An 18,033-nucleotide genomic window follows, 5' to 3' on the forward strand; every position below is an offset into this window, starting at 1 on the left:
CCTTGTGCGAGGCGAGAGGAAGTGTTAGACTCTTACTGACTAAAAACCAGCCCGTTCCTACTTCTGCTTTTCGAGCAGGAGGTCCCGTTAACCCGCTAGGCAGTCCGCAGTCCGCAGCCCCGGGTTACAATTTACAATAGAATAAAATGTGTAGTGAAGATATACCTACAACTTTATGTTAACTTTGTAAAGTATAATATAATAATTTAAAGCTTTTCAGAGTTAAGAAAACGACCCTAAGTAATTTCTTTTTCTATTGATTTTAAAATGATTCTAGAATATGTTTTGTTTTATTAACAAGTTTAATCTTTAATAGTTTAGTTGGTAAAAATAATTTACACAATGTAAAACTGTTTACAATAATTTTATTATAATTTTATTATTACATTGCTATAAAAATATAAACAAGTTAATTTTAATAGCAGAAATTGTAATTAAACCATTTAATTACAATTTCTTTAATTTTCTTAAGAATAAATATCTTAAGAATAAAAATCTTTTACTAAACCAATTCACAGAAACACAAACCAATCCACCTTCCTGATTAACAAACAAAAAGAAAAACAACAAAATGTATCAACTTAAAACTTCGAACATAGATCTAGCAACTTCCCATCTTAAGTTAAATCAAGCCAAGCCAATCTACAGTCACAACGGATGTTCACAAACTCATAGTCGTAAAGGACTCTTAGACTATAAATTTTAATAGACATGTACTCCCTTTATGCACTGGATTACGTATATTTTACCGCAAGTAAAATGTGCCTATCTAATCTATATCGAATCTTAGATACAATACGGAAGTTCCAAGACGATTCAAATACGAATATAGGGACGATATTAGTGGTACAATAGGATGTAGTGTACGAATTATTGTTCTGTGTTAATATTAATAAGTATGTATGTAATTTTTTTTTATAATAAACACCGTGAGATAAACCTAAATTAAATAAACTTCGTAGTTAAAATTGACTAAACGTAACGCGACTCCGCACGCTGCTCATGATGAAGAGTCCCTCTGTCGCTCTAAATTAATAGAGCGTTTCTCTATTAATGTAGGTAAGTATTTAACTCGTGATTTCTAGTAAATTATTACTTTTTCTATTTTTATATATATGTTATTGTGAGTAGTATAAACTATTGCTTTTTCGTATATTTTTGTAACAAAAAACATTCGCTTACTATACAATTAAATTATATTTTACTATACTTTAAAAAACGTATAATACCACATGAATACACACACTTATGACTGAATGACATAAGCAAGAAATAATTTCTGAATACATATTTCAATTATTTAAAACAGTATACTGATACGTGCCAATAGCTTATTTATGTACTCGAAAAGATTATCTAATAAATGAATCAAGACTCATTCAAGATTCAGATCTCTTCATAATAAAACAACGCACCGTAAGTAAATATTAATGAAAATAACGACCCAACCAATTCAAACCACATTATATTAGCAAAACTAATTCCTATAATGGCGTGCTAAGCTATGAATGAATGGCTTATTTTAATAAAGTATTAGCAACCGATGTTATCACTCACTTAGTATGCAGTGGCGCTCTCTATCGGCGACATAAAGTACTAGCGCTGTTTGTGATGGAAATTATAATTATCATTTGACACTTCCATGGGATATTAAGAGCCCTTTGTATTGATATTATTATATTTGTAATGTATGTATTGTTTTATTGCTTTGGTAAGGCGCCGTTCTTAGAACTTGATCGCCAAATATTTGAAGCCCTTTAGGCCCGATATGTGTGTAGGTGACCCTCAGCAATTCGAGGAATATCGACATTATAGAACATTGTACATTTATATTGATCCATTAAGTAACGTAACACTAACTTCAGAATTTCATACCTATTGATGTTTTTTTTATTTTAATGTCCGTCTTGTAGATCATTTTAAAATATTAGACGTGTATGACCTAAACAACTACTTTTCAAAGTTATATAGATTTGAAATGTCGCGTGATGTCACTTTTAGGTACATTTTGTAGGTAGAAATGACGTAGGTATTTACTTCCACTCCTAAACATTAATTCGGTTTATATATGTAATATTTTCTTATACAACAAAATAAAAAATACGTGTCCAATATTTTTAATTTTCGTACCCCATCATCATCCCTACTAAATCCTAGAGCAGATAAAAGTCATTCAGATCTTTAATTTTGTGGAGAAATCTATTTGAACCAAGATTTTACCATGTCTAAGAGTTCTTGCATGTCCAAAGACAAACGGTAAAACTACGTTTAGATATAGTAAAATCAAGTTCAAGGCAGTAGGATCCAATTTAAATGCTGAAGGAATACACCGCTTGGAAAATAGGGTACAAAATAGTAAATAGTAAACGTGCGGAATGCCTGAGAACGACCACCTATCACGTTGGACATTAAATAGTGACCTGATGGTACTGCCAAGTTGGACTTTCCCTGGTTGATGCATGAAAGAATTAAAATTGTGGTGAATGGGCGTAGGCCTCTTGACTACAGAGTCAGAGCTATAAATGCTTTATTTGAAGACTTTAACATAATTTACCTACATTAACTAGGTATACTACTGATGCACATTAGATACCTTCAGTTAAACCATGTAGATGTTTTCATATGAGTAATTTACGCGAAGCAACTCTAGGAAGTGAGATCGGATAGCAATAAAATGCAAAGAAATATCTCGAAATGCAATGTGGTAGAAAAGTATGTGGCCTTAAAAAGCTTAGCATTCTCCTAGCATTTATATTAAAAACAAAACAATCTACTGTTATTAAAACAGTAATTTTTCAAATTCTACGATAAGCCTCGGTATAGCTTACGAAATCACATTGCATTACTCAAATCTACCTACACTATAATCGGAACTACAACCAAGAATAAATCGATTGGTCATCGCAGTATCAAATTGATATAATTCCATAGTCTTACGACTCTCTCAAGTAAGGTCTATACTTAGCCGGAGCTGCACAAAACCAACGTTTTCTACATAAAACACTAAGCCGACTACAAAGAAACATAATACTACAGAAAAGCGCAACAAACCTTTAAACTAAACATCCAAAGACAGCAATAAAACCCGATTGTTGTTGTCAAAGCTCTCCGAAGTGAAAGCATTTCTTTGTTCAACGAGATGAGTCGACAATCACAAACGCTGATATATTTCCACAAGGAATATTTTCGTCACCCCGTAAATTCGTACAAAGCATTCCCAAAGCTGAATAAATGTAATAAATCATGTGAGTAATCGTACCCACGGTGTTTACAAGTCACAAGACGTTGAGTAGAACTGTTATTGTTGCAGGTCCCTCGCTTGTTCGCGAGACCCACTCATAAACGCACAAACGACGAGCACGGAGGTTGGACGACCGGTGAGTAACTGACGTCATCAATTATTGCCCTTTGATGTTGATTTACACTGATCTCAGAGAAAGCTTTCTTTATACAAATAGCCTGTTCCAGTGTATTGCAACATCGATAGCCTTTGCCTTCATCATTTGTTTCTGTATGATTCTCGTCCGATGGAAGTACATCGAGTATAGTGTGCTATACAGCTGCATGTACATGTGTGGCTTTAAATTATTCAGCTGTATTCAAACATACGTGACTGAAATTCGTTTCACCACTGTCCACTATACATAACAATTCAAACAATGTAGCCTATAATGCTGAACATCTGGGCCAATTTAGGCACAATTTCGACAATGATATAGCCAAGTGGAACATTTCGTACAACGTCAATGAACTATCAATCAATCCACCATTCATTTAATAGAAATGGGTATTCGTATCAGCTGAATCAATGTTTCCTTGACTGCTATTGTGGTTTCAAAATTTGTTCCGTGAACATTCTGGAACAATTGTCATAATTTACATGTATTTATGAGAGTGCTTTACTAATGATATTATTTCAGATGTATCTATTGAGATACGAGTTGCCTTGACATAATAATACCACTAATAAAGATTTCAAAGGGAAGCGTTTTGAAAATTACGTTCAGAAACGAGAATCAATAATTTACATCAAAGAATTCCATAAAATTATATCGATTTGTTTCTCAATGATTGATCTATATTTATTGATCTATATATCTGTATACATTTGATCTTTTGAAATGATTTAGTTGTTTTGAAGAATTCATACAAAATTTTGATCCAAGGTAAAAAGTATTGGATGAAATAACATCCAAGAATTGCGCCTTTGATAAGAAGGTCACATTTCCTACAAAACACAATTTCTTGGTAACATTACATTAACTATTTTCGAATATCTCTTAAACATTTTCTAAAAATAATAATTATTTTAAATTAATTGCCTTTAACTTTTTTTAAATATCCCTATGTCACACAAGAACAAATTAAAGTTCTTCTTATTAACAAAGCGTTGAATCACCATCTTCCAGGTGCCAAGAACGACAGAAGCGATTCGAACGAACACGACGACTATGTATGCCTGGAGCTCGTGGGGAACCTGGACTCCTTGCTCGAAGACCTGCGGAGGAGGAGTGGCTGTACAGGAACGGCATTGTCTGCCCAGGGATCCTGCTAGGTAAGAACTTATTTCTTTTTCCATTCGAAGTTATACTTTGGAACCAGCACCTAGCTTCACTGACGGACAGACTGACAAATTATTATTTATTTCTTCATTTGTTGACATTTCAAAAGTAACCTATTTATGGTTTAATTAGAATAAATGATTTGACTTTGATTTTGACATTAATCGTTAACAAAGTTAGACAGATACGAGATTTTTTACATATCCACTGGGTCAAGTCTTAGATGACTCATTAATGAGTTTCTAAATACAATATTCTAGTTAGAAATTGGTTATTATAAGTATTCTTAGATCAAAACTAAATTTATCGGTTCCCTTGATATCGTATTGGATGAAAAAGTCCATAAAAAACAAATCAGGAATTCAAAAACAGTTCCTTAACAACTAGCTCCCACATTATCTTACGATACAAAGGACATCTGGACATCCACACACCCAATAAAATCAAATAACGAACACATTAAAAAAAACATTTAAAAAACAATACTGTCCCATTACAAGCTATTAAACAATAAAAAAAAAACAAAACCACATCGAACGTGACGATAAAACGCTAATAAATACGTTATTCCATTATTCTAATTTCAAAAAGGTATTAAAAGTCGGATCCGTGTCGGGTGATATAAAACAAACAGGGGAACGCGTGAAGAAGATTAATGTGTTAAGTTTTTTGTATTGTTCGTGATGTTTTGTCTTAATTGTTTCATTATGCGGCCGGCGAAGATAAGCTTGTCATAGCTAAGGATGAGGATTCTAATTCTTTTTGTAACATGCTGTATAGTTGGTGTAGGTCAGGGTTATCATCGGAGAGTTTAAACTTTTTTATTTTATTTTTTCTAGGGTGATTGTGTATTTTTTTTTTTTTCTTAATCCTGATTTTAAACAAGGATTTTTTGAGTTGACCTTATTGATGTAGGTACCGATAATATTGACGTTAACAAAAATCTTAGGTAATATTGATTAAGTACGGTACCTAAGTAATTCATGTAAAAAAAAAATTACAAGAACTATTTTTATTTCTAAAATAAAAATCAAAAACATTTTAGAAACATACCAAAAATTCTTTAAATAAATCCTGTTCCCTTCTAACGAACTTAATAATTCTAAATCTGTGGGTCAGCCCTATCGTGTCGCGGGCGCATTGATCATAGATCACAATGATATCTAATGATAGGGCGCGTGATCGATAAAGGAGCGAGGGCTGGCCACCGCGGGAGAGCCTCCTTGCCTGCACACACCGCGACCGACCACTTACTGCCGAGTACTCGGGAAACTCGATTGAGTCATATTTTATCGTAGATAGAATAATAAAATGATACAATATATTTTCTTTTTGCTAATCGATTTGTCAGTATCGAATGGTTGTAATCGATTCTATGGATGGGTGTAGTTTATGGTGATGTGGAATTTTAAGAAGGTTTATTAAAATGCAGATATCGTTTTAAAAATGTCTTGTCAAAGGTTTAGCTTTAATTATTTTGTTATACAATAACCTTACCAAAACAAGTCTAAATTCAAATCTATTTCAAACTAATACACAGATGCGAAAATAACTAAACCCACACCAATACAGTTCATCCCTAATTCAATTGCATCTACCATCATTAAGTTTGTCTCTACACTTCCTTGCTTGTTACCCTGTCTATCCATCAATCCTCGTTCATTTTAGCTATTAGCCCTGTCTCGTCATATCAGAGCCAAGTTATCATCCCTCAGGTTTAATAGAGGATCAAAATTCTGAGACAAACGATGGCTGTAACTAATGGCCTATCAGGTCTCGCAAAACGTTTCCCGTTCATTGAAGGATTTCTACTAAACGATAATGAAATATTGTTTAATAGGTTCCGTTACCTTGAGATTGTAGCCTTTGTTTTCATGTTAATGATTTTGGACTAAGTCCTATGACTGATAGTATTGGATATTGACTTACTATTTGCTAATGACAACCAAAAGATGGATTACTGGCTAATATTGCAATTATGTATTGGAGCTATTGATCATCATCATTATCATATCAGCCATAAGACGTTCGCTGCTAAACATAGGCCTCTCCAAATGGCCTATTGAGCACCTACTTCTTAATGTAAAAGTAGATGTCAAAAGATACCTCTATCTGTTACATAAACTGTATCAAATTTAAACTAAAATCATCAACTATTTTCATGAAAATAAACTAGAAGTAGACGTTTCGAATTTTGGCTACAATTATTATTCACATCAAAACACTACACTAGCACCGAAAATAAAAGTACCAAAGACACACATCAAACTCTCGAAAATGACCCAAAGCTCTGATCCTATTAACCTGGGACTAATGCCTCGTACACACGATCGGAATGGACACTATCAAAATGAGATGTGATAGTTATGACTATCGATTGGACACGTGAATTTCGTCCGCCCATCACAACAATCGCTGAACGGATTATCAACACTTTCACATTTGTATCTGACCGACAGTTTCGACGTATTATGTGTTCGGACCTTAATACTTTTTTTTTTGAATAAAGCAAACATGTGCCGTAACATAACAGGTGTAAATAATTGTTTGAAGAGTGATATCAATTTGGTCGATAATGGGAACGGAGTTTTCTTGGTTGCTTTTTGTGTTATTTGGGATTCCAATGAAATTGAACTTGCTAACGCACTCGCAACTGATTCTGTAATTAAGGATGATAGACACTGATTTCGATTTTAAAATTCACTGTTGTGTGTGTTCTTTCTGTTTGACATGGAAGATTTTTGTTGGAGTTCAGAAGGTATAATATTAAGCGCTGGTGTTGATGATGATAAATTGTTAATTGATGTTCTGCACCAACTGAGCGCGCTGTTTACTTTTTAACTATGTTCATATATCTAGCATGCAAACATGCAATACTCAATACCCTTATCAAGAAAAATATGTCAGAATCACAAAACATTACCAGCTATGAAACACCAATAACTTGACTGTACAAAGTCAAAGGCTAAACAAAAGTTCATGGAACTTTCACCCTTATAGCATAGAACACGGCAAATTAAGGCAATATAAAATTGGATGAGACATGCAAACAGTCAGTAACAAGCTTTTACCGTTTTCGTACATGCATTTTGATTGACGAACAAAATGCTCTTTTAGAGGAACACGATTGTAATCGTTATTGTTTTACAAGCATTTTGTTTTGTTATGAAACGTGTTAGCGTGGGAAAATGTACCTTGACCTTTAGGAATTAGGGCAGCAAATTGAAAAATGTGTTCTGGTTAACATAGCATTTTATTCCATTATGGCCCTACGGTTAATCACAGGGACTACACACGTAGCTGCTGTAGCTACCTTTATCTTTCCTCCAGTTATTATTTTTGTTGTATCATCTTTGTCGCATTTAAATATCGCAACACCAACTGCACCCCGTGCTATCAGTGAGATTTTTTAAAATCCATTCAATCCGGGTCTTCTGTTACCTATCTTTGTGTTACAATTATATCTATCTTTCTAAAAAAACTGATTATTTGTCCGCAACATTGGGCTAATGCCCGACCCGGAGCTGCGGACTACCTAGTGAGTTTACCTGGGCTCCGGCTCAAAGAGTAGGAACGTTAGTCAGTAAGAGTTTGATACTCCCTCTCGCTTCACCAAAGTCGGGAGAAGTCATAGGATGAATGTCCCCTCTTAAATAAAAGACTAAGATGTTCTTTATACAAACACCACATTGAACTTTACAAGCGCCTCCCATAAAAATTCCCGTCGCATTTATCAAAATCTATCAAAACATTTGTATTTATACGTATTTAATCAGCTAAATGTTCATGTTAACTAGATACCCATCAATGTATTACTTTCCAATTTGTTTTTACGACTGTTTTACGAGCGCGGCCGACATTAGCCGAACCTTTCCGATGACTTACAACTGTTACGCGGGCGCATTGGGTCACTAAAACTCTCATCAATGTATTGATATTATGTCGAGATAAGTAAATATTTGAATATCATTTTCTGTGTCGTATTTGAAATGGAGTTTATGTAAACTTTGCGTCTTCATTAATTAGTTTAACTTATATAGTTACCGACATTTATAACAGGCAAGTTCTAACTATGATTTTGTAAGAACCTTCTTATGAACGGAAAACAAAGACTTTCCTTTCAAATCTTTTTAAAAAGCTACCTAATCATTCGCCAAGCGTAACTGAAAAGACACAATTCAATCCAATTTTTTCAACCTTACGAAATGCGATCCCAAAATTAATTTCTCTCTCCCAATCCAACTCTGAACTTCAAAAGTCAACGCCGAAATTCTTTGAAAGATAGACAACAATCGATAAACAATACACATTCCTAGATATCACTCGACACGATAAACAAATGACTGGCGCGGCGCGAACAACTAATTAAAACATAATATCATCTTAGAATGAAGTATCAATATCTGTGAACCAATTACATGTAGGCGTATTAAAGGCGAGGTAGTTTCATAATTTTAATTACGAAACAAAGGTCGTGTGTGGCGCCCCGTCGCGGCGGAACTCTGTACTAATGATGGGCTGAAACAATGAGGTTTTATTACGTGTATGCGGTATGTAGCTGGCCTACTATGTTTTATGTACTAGTGTTATGTATGTAAGAACAATAGTGAAGACAAATTAATAGATTCCTACTGACGATTCATCCCACGCGTGTGTCTGTAATCTTTTCATTAAGCCTACTTCTTCAGGGGTTAAGATACGTTTTCCCAGTTATGAGAGTTGGTCATAAGAAATTGTAACACCTCTAATTTGCACCTACCGTATTGTCTCCGCAATACCTAAAGGTTGACAAGCAAGATTGCCTGTGGTATTATGTCCGCTTTTGTACCAAATTGTGCAATAAAATTAAATATAATAAATAAATAACACATGAACGATCGCTATCTATTAAGTATGTAGGATATTATAATACCTCTCGAAAAAAAAACTTTTTGATTCCTTAATCTTAAGCCAAAAGTTAACAAAACAAGTTGAACTCAAAACCAACAACAAAAAACTAGTTCATTTCAAAACAAGCCTAAAATTCTTAAAAAAATATTGACAAAATTCCTTTACTCAAAAACAATATTAGGTACTTACCAAAGGAAAGAATGAAAACAAGTTAATTTGCCTAAATAAATATCATACGTCGCCGTCTACAGCGTATTTAAGGATCTCAAACGTCAATATGTAAAAACATATATATTTAAAATATTTCTCGCAAAAATAAAACATCAAACAGATGTATGAAACAAACACTTGACGATGTTTAATTTTCTTTAGTGTTTAACTCTCGTAAATAGATACGGTATAGGTAAATGAGAAATGGAGTAAATAATAGAAATAGAACTTGTTATGTATGATGAGTGCCTATTTGGTTATTTGTAATCGATATTTCTGTTATATCGATTTAGTCAATGATCGATTATAAAGATAGCGTATGATATAAGGCAAATGAAACGATTTATAACATAAGTTGGTGTAACATTTGAAGTCACTTCTGACTAAAAATTAAAGCAATATAACACGATATTGCAAAGATCTGTACATTAATACAAGTTTGCTTTACGTTGAACGAAGCGAATCGAGAGCGCGTTCGGCGCTTTGATTGGTTGATTCATTCGTGCCGGCCAATCAGAGCGCCGAACTAACTTTTTGTTTCGATCTCGTCAAACATAAAACAAACTCGGACCTCAGAATACTACTATTCTTCTGTATGAGTTATATGTTTATGTCAATTTAACTTTTCAAATTATAACCCAAACGCCTTAAAGCTTATTAAATTAAAAAAAAAAATGATAAAACAAATTATTTTGAACCAATTTATAATACCAAAAAAAGTCCAGTAAGCCTAAGCAATAATAAATTCTTACGTTTTAAACCTATAAATTAAAATAGTTAATAGAAAACTCATCTACTTTCTCTCTGAAACCGAATTAATTTACTAAGTTCTACCATGACGTACAGATGTCCGGAATTTAGGAGATCTTAGTACTGGCAGACTCTGTACCATTTTACATACAAATGATGTTCTTAGCCAGAACTAATTAATATGTATAGACATTTAAACGGTGGGCAGACGTCCATCTAAGAACTTTGTTCCTGGCTGGACATAATCTTGATAACTTTTACTGTAGATTCAAATCTTGTCAGTTAGCTTCACGAATAGACAGATTGACGAACATTATTCTATATAGACGAGACAAAAGTACATGATAAATAATTTGTCTGATTCAAAAATCACGTCCACATTTCATGCAAAAATCAAACTGCAAATCTTGATTCGGTTGTCACGCTTATAAATTGTGAAAGCAGACATTAACCATATCACAATCACGTTAACAAACAACGGTCTTTTTTGAAAAGTCTTCTGCCACCTTGGGTGAGGGATTACCAGTCACTTACTGACTAAAGACCACCCGGTTCCCTTTACTGCTTTGAGCCTGAGCCCCGGTAACCTGTTACCTAAGTTGTTCGCAGGTCCGGATATGATAATGACTCTACAGTCTACAACCACTTCTGATACACAATTGTCTAAAACAACAGAAATGTTTAACAAAACTGTTAACATTCCAGAATGCGGCGTAGTAGAAAAAGAAGGAAACTTGTAAGGAGTATAGACCACGCGAGACGAGCACGCAACGTGATCCATGGACCGAGCTCCTCAGGGCCTGACTGCCCGGGACTAGCAAGGCGATACCACGAGTGCAATACTGCAGTAAGTATTATAATCCCCATCTTCATAATCACCAGCAAATCTATTATTGTGTGTGTGCAAGTGTGAGAGAGCCATGGTTCGGCACGGCTAGACTGGAGTGATACCACCGCCTTACAGAAAACGGTCGTGAAACAAGAGTGTGTTTCATTATGTGAATGAGGTTACCCAATAAACCTCCTCTCCAATCTTCCCGATTCGCCCCTTAAATTCCATAACAACCCTTATATCCCAAACCACCCAAGGCCGGCTTTGCACGTGTAACGCGTCTAGTGTTTCGGGTGACGATTGCTCACTATCTGTTGATCCGTTTGCTCTTTTACCGGCTTACACCAAAAAAAAAATATTGGGGTCACTTAAATCCAAGGAAGCTTTCGCGGAAAGAATTTAAGTAAATTACAAACCATGTTTCTGCGAAGGATCCACTGCAGGATTAACATGCTTTGATAAAACAAAATGGTGTAAAATAAAACAATCAAGCTATAAATCTCGTCGGCCCGTGCTACTATTGAAAGTATACATTTGATCCCAAAAAGCCCCAAATTAAATTCAGGATCCTTTTCTAGGAAATCCAATCGATAGGAGATATTTTAGAGAATGGGATCACCCAATTTTTTTAACCAAACGAGCTACTATTACATGCCTTTATTTGTAGGTAGGTCAATACATCAAAAACTAAATTAAAATATCGATAAGCTACTGCGCGCGCGTCCCTATTGTCTTCGTTATCAGAATGAGTTTCAAAGATACAATGCTATTATATCTTTCGACTGTTGATAGCTACAGATGCAGATCAACCTGCTCCAATCATTCAATTCCTTTCAATGGACTTTGGACTTTGTTCAAAAAACGACTAAGTTGAAATTGTAAAAAAGGTTTGACCTGCCTTAGTTTGTACAAGCGAAAGGGCCATGACGCCACACAATGCTAACTAAATACGAATCATTGTTGAGTCGGCAATCTCTCTATGAGGTCAATGACCAGTTTAATATCAGTAGTTATTAGTCATGCGCGGAATTGTATGCCAAGGTTCGTTATCACCTTGATTAAAGCTTTAAGTACTTGTGGTTTGATTTTCTTTGATGGGTTTTCCTTTTCGTTCTTTTTTACCTTTCATTTTTTTTCTACTCTATAACTACTAGTTACTGTTAATGAAACCACAAAACCAGATTTAAGTACTTTTTCTTTTCATGCCACATCTTTAGTAATTGAGACATTTTGCCCTCGATTATACGATAAAACAATGAAATTACACATTAAGGACTTGTTTCAAAATGTCTGGATAGAATCTATGTATCAGATAACTTTAAATTAAGAACGTACTTTGTATGCACTATTAGTCAGGCACTTATATGAGGGTGGTGAAACAAGCACTAAGAATTCCAAGGTCAAAAATAGATTATTTTGACATTTCAATATAATAAAATATCCCAAAAATAGTCGTACTTTCATTCATTAATTTGACGATTTCCTTTTGGGTATTTAATTTTTCTAGCAAATTTTAGAGAAGTAAGTATGCTATTTGATGCAAAAAAAATATGACGTCATAAGTTGCGATCTCCTACAAAATTCATAGAAAAACGAAAGAAACGTTTTTGACATTTCGATAAAAGTATCGAATTTGACTAGTAGGAAACTACCAGAAACTAATGTATTATACAGAGCAGTACCTATTATCTATACTTTGATAATAAAGAGAGTATCAAAAGGGGATGAATATAATAGATATAAGATAACTTGTACTAAATAGTAGTAACTAATCACCATTTCTTTCTTTGTTTCCAGCCTTGCCCGGGTCCAGTCCGAGATCCTCGTGCAGAACAGTGTGCCATGTACGACCGGAGACCTTTCCGCGGTCGGTTCTACACCTGGGTGCCATATGTCGATGGTAAGCTCCTCTTTCAAATCTATAAGCAGATCCTTTTTTTTGAGAGGGAAAGTCATCCAATGCCTTCTCCTGTCTTGGGCGAGGCGAGAGGGAGTGTCAGACTCTTACTGACTAAAAACCATCCCGTTCCTTCTCCTGCTTTGAGCCGGAGCCCCGGTAAACCCGCTTGGTAGGCTGCAGCTCCGTAAGCTGATCCCAATCTCTTATTAAAGAGGTCACAGTGAGCCGCTAGATGTAGGTCGCTTTCTTGCTTCGTTTATTAAGGAATACCTAAGTTCAGATGTGGGCGTGACGATGATAATAAATCTTTTATCAAAATATTGTTTTTAAAAATATATTTGCAAAGGTTAATCTATCGACCGCTTTTTAAACTTCAATCCTTTTGCAAATCATTACGTGTGAATCCGTAGAACATATTTGACACAAAAATAATCAAATCATTTCCTAATGAAAAGTATTATAAATGTTTCTAATCAATAATTATTACTAACATTAGAACTTAAGACGGCGTATTTACCATTCGTTTTCTGATATTTCGGCACTGTTGCAAGCGCCTTGATCACGGATTAAGTCATAGACATAAACATGGTAAATATCCCGTCTTAAGTTCTGATGTTAGTATTAGTGACCATCAAGCCTGGTGGTCAGTTTAAAAACTAATAATGTTTAAGTTTTTTTTTCAAAATAAGAGATATAACAACTAAAACAAATTACCCTTAACACGTTAACCGCCACGTCGCACAATGGTGACCGATGCTTACCGGAGGATTTGCCTTCAACAGTTTTCTTCCAGCAATTAATGCTTTAAACAGTCCTAAATAAAAGTGTCTGCTATTTCCAGGTGACTCTCCGTGCACCCTCAACTGCCGGCCGCGGGGACAGCAGTTCTATGCGTCACTGGCGCTGGTGGTAGACGGGACGCCTTGCACGAAGCCAGGGTTCAGAGCCATCTGCGTGCAGGGAGATTGTAAGGTAAGTCTTTGGTGGTAGATCAAAGTGTGGTTTGTTTTAAGGGATCGATGAAACTTGGTTGTGTTTTTATATTTACTTATTGATTTAGAGGAAAAACCTTTTTTTTTTTTTTAAAAAAAAACGTTGCCCCACATTAGGATTTTCTCCTGTGTCGTGGGTGCGTTTACAAACATACAAGTTCACATGCACATGACACCCAGACCCGAAACAACAATTTGTGGATCACACAAAGAATTGCTCCGTGCGGGAATCGAACCCGCTACACGTTGCGCGGCAGCCAGTTGTCCAACCATCGCACCAACCGTGCAGTCAAATCTACCAATAATCAACTTCAACTTTTTGAACGCCTAGTAATAAGATGTTAAAATTTCCTATATTCAAGATATACTGGATATTCTCAAAGTAAGATGACAATATTTATTATACTTCTCATTCGAGCAAATCATATCGGCAAAAACTTTAACAAACGATTTGTACCTATGTATATCAACATGCAAACTACAACGCCATCTAGTGGCCAGTAGAATTTGCTATTCTATCTTTGCTAGTTTAATGACGAACGGTCCAACGGTACTTGATAGTGAAGTTCCTACGTTTGTTATTTTGTTACTAGCCACGCCATCTATTGCGGAATAGACGAACGAGAGATTTGACTTTTAAATAATGTACCTATAATTAATTTTTATTATTTATAATCATAGTTATAGCTTCGTCGTATTATAAAAATGTTTCAATTAAAATAACTATAGAATTTTTAACCGTCGTGGTTTTCAGTTCCTTCTGAAAAAATAGTTCTTAAATGAATAGATTTAAGGTACAATGAAAAGACCATGGCTTTTATTATTTATAGGTACTAGTGGTCGCCTAGTGGTCGAGAAATTCGACCATATACGATTTAATTTACAATACCACTTAACATACGTTCAAGGATAATTTTTATTTAACTCAAACTCAAACAAACTCTTTTATTAAAACTCTATTCATATGACACGTGAGAATATCATCGCAATGTCTATCGATTTTGACGTTTTGTCAAGTACGATCAGATACTATGCATGTGTGTGTAATGTTTTATTTATTGATTTAATGTACTTTATAAGCATTATTTTTGAAAAATATTAGCGTTCTGTACTTTCCTACACATAAACTACAAGTGTACCAAATTTTATGCTCCTACGTCCGCGCAATTTTCGTAAAAAGCGGTCCAAAGTTTTTGCATCACGTATTAATATATAGATATTAAAAGAAGAATTTGTTCGAATAGCACAAGAATAATAACTATGAAGCAATTCCGATCATAATACGTGATGCAAAAACTTTGGACCGCTATTTACGAAAATTGCGCGGACGTAGGAGCATAAAATTTGGTACACTTATAGTTTATGTGTAGGAGAAGTGAAGAACGCTAATATTTTTCAAAAATAATGCTTATAAAGTACATTAAATCAATAAATAAAACATTACACACACATGCATAGTATCTGATCGTATTTGACAAAACGTCAAAATCGATAGACATTGCGATGATATTGACGTCTCATATGAATAGAGTTTTATAAAAGAGTTTGTTTGAGTTTGAGTTAAATAAAAATTATCCTTGAACGTATGTTAAGTGGTATTGTAAATTAAATCGTATATGGTTGAATTTCAACCACTAGGCGACCCTAGCTCAAATTATGAGATGAAACTACAAACTATAGTACTAAATAAAAACAAATTCTATTACAAAAAAAAGTTTCAACCTTACGTATATAGCTACAAACCTACCTACTGACTACTATAAAAACTATATCAACTGATTTCAAACTTTATCACCTTAATATAAAGCCAAGAATCGTTTAAATCTGCTCTCTACACATGTATTTATGTAAACAAACACCAATTACTTGCATTACTAGTAAGTTGTGTACTAGCAATCAGTATGCATGTCGGAATGTCCCACGGGCGCGTTCGTGTACCGAGTACCGAGTCCTAACTTCCTACCCCGGGCCGGTAATAAGCCCGCCAGCATCGGCATTTATTTTACATTGTATGCACCATGCACATGCAAGACTCGTACTGTGTGAAGTATTTTATTTTATTTACAATTATTTATCTATTGGTTCTGGAATCGATGTATGAGGTAAGTATTAGGGTTTTTTTTAAACATAGTTTTTAATCATAGCTAAGAGCTTGTTGTGTTTATACATCTGAGTACAATTGGAGGTTCGCTACGTCTTACATGAAAAGTAAATCTGAGATTGTCTTGAGGGAAGTTAATCTGTACATTTGAAAAACAAAACGCATGTATTGCATGTTCGTCTCTTGGTGGCTAGTCGCAGTTTTATATAGGTATGGCTGAACCACTGTTGGTTCCTGTACCTATAATATTTCCTACACTAGTACGTCTTTTTTTAATGCTATAATACGATAAACGAGCAGACGGATCATCTGATGGGAATCGAAGATTGGGAAAATTGGTCCTCCAGTAACCTTGCTCACACAACGAAACATAACACAAACGTTGTTTCACGTCGGTTTTCTGTGAGGCCGTGATATCACTCCGGTCGAGCCTGCCCATTGACGCCGAAGCATGGCTCTCCCACACTTGATTTGATTTCTTTAAACGTAAAGCAAACTCATACACACATACGTGTCACACTCAATCAACAAACCAATATTTAATTTACTTCTTTTTTTACAAAACCCATAATCCGAAAGGACGATGTATAAATAAAATGACGCGGCATTTCCTTACGCAATCAATTACATATGTCATAGATGTACATTTAATATGAATTATGTTTAAATCTACTTTCAATACATGTGGCGTTAAGATGTGATTGGGCCGAGGTTAAAGATTATGTAGTTATTGACGTCATACCAAGATTATTTTGGCATCGCTGTGTAAAAATCTGTCGATTCAAAAACAATTTCTTCGATAGTTCCTGTATCGGTGTAATATAAATAAATATGTTGTGTAAGTCTTATTTACTTCTTGCAGAATTGTCTGACTTCCTCGAACTTAGGAATACCTGACTAGGTCCTAGGAAAGTCAAGTTTGAACCCCAGGTTAAATAGAGTATACCTTCAATAAAGACACAGACTAACAGGTGTATATTATGTGGAATCATATAATATGCACTATAAATAGCAATTGGTAGCAGACAGTAAAAGCACCTGCACTTACTCTTTACGAAACCACGGACGTGATATCATCGTATTTTAAGCAACCAAATCTAATAGGAGACCACAAAATACATAAATAAGTCCAGTACCTATGTACTTTATGGCTGGAGGGCAAGTATGCAGGCAGTATAGTGTAGGTATCTAGAATCTGGCCACACTTGACCAAGAGGCCGCGAGCTTCTAACGGTACCAAAGATCAGTTGCTATTGTTCTGACAGTAATTGTTGTCGATTGCCCACCGACTACGAAACACCAGTTTCAGATGACCCCTCACCACCTTCTCTCACCTACAAACACCTTAGACCTTTCCCAAACCCAAGTGTCAACGTCACTGGTTACATAAATCATGTGCACATTACTGGTTTTGGTCGTGTCCCTTTTGAATTTGTAATAATATTTCGTTAAATTATGATACAGTAATTTTGACTTTAGATTTTGGAATAGGTATCATGCACAATCAAAAATTGGGTTTGAAGATTTTCTAACTTGATTTTTGTTTTCGATCCATATCTTTCACTGTGGCTAGTTAATCGTAGGATCAAAGGTTTTAACATAGGCTTGCCGAGATACGAAAATTAAACGCTACAGATTTATGTACCAGTAACTACGAGTCAGTCCACCACAGATCGTTTACCGGGGCTCCGGCTAGAAAAGCAGGAGTAGGAAGTTTCCTCCACCTCAAAAAAAGACTACGGGTCAGTAGGTAATAGAAAAGTATACTAGAAATGCTATCAAGTAACACTTTTACT

General features: G+C 34.9%; 1 protein-coding gene across 4 annotated transcripts in view; it reads left to right on the forward strand.

The window, feature by feature from the left end:
• Positions 1–18,033, forward strand: part of LOC118265907 (ADAMTS-like protein 4) — a 136,565-nt gene that overhangs the window by 62,557 nt on the left and 55,975 nt on the right. For all 4 annotated transcript variants that reach the window (XM_050694626.1, XM_050694625.1, XM_050694628.1 and 1 more), the window contains exons 3-7: positions 3,311–3,377; positions 4,410–4,555; positions 11,118–11,259; positions 13,042–13,144; positions 13,986–14,116. In XM_050694626.1, coding sequence (XP_050550583.1) covers positions 3,311–3,377; positions 4,410–4,555; positions 11,118–11,259; positions 13,042–13,144; positions 13,986–14,116 — 589 coding nt within the window. The remainder of the gene's footprint in view (positions 1–3,310; positions 3,378–4,409; positions 4,556–11,117; positions 11,260–13,041; positions 13,145–13,985; positions 14,117–18,033) is intronic.

The sequence above is a fragment of the Spodoptera frugiperda genome, chromosome 7 (assembly GCF_023101765.2).
Source record: "Spodoptera frugiperda isolate SF20-4 chromosome 7, AGI-APGP_CSIRO_Sfru_2.0, whole genome shotgun sequence".
NCBI classification, from domain to species: Eukaryota; Metazoa; Arthropoda; class Insecta; order Lepidoptera; family Noctuidae; genus Spodoptera; species Spodoptera frugiperda.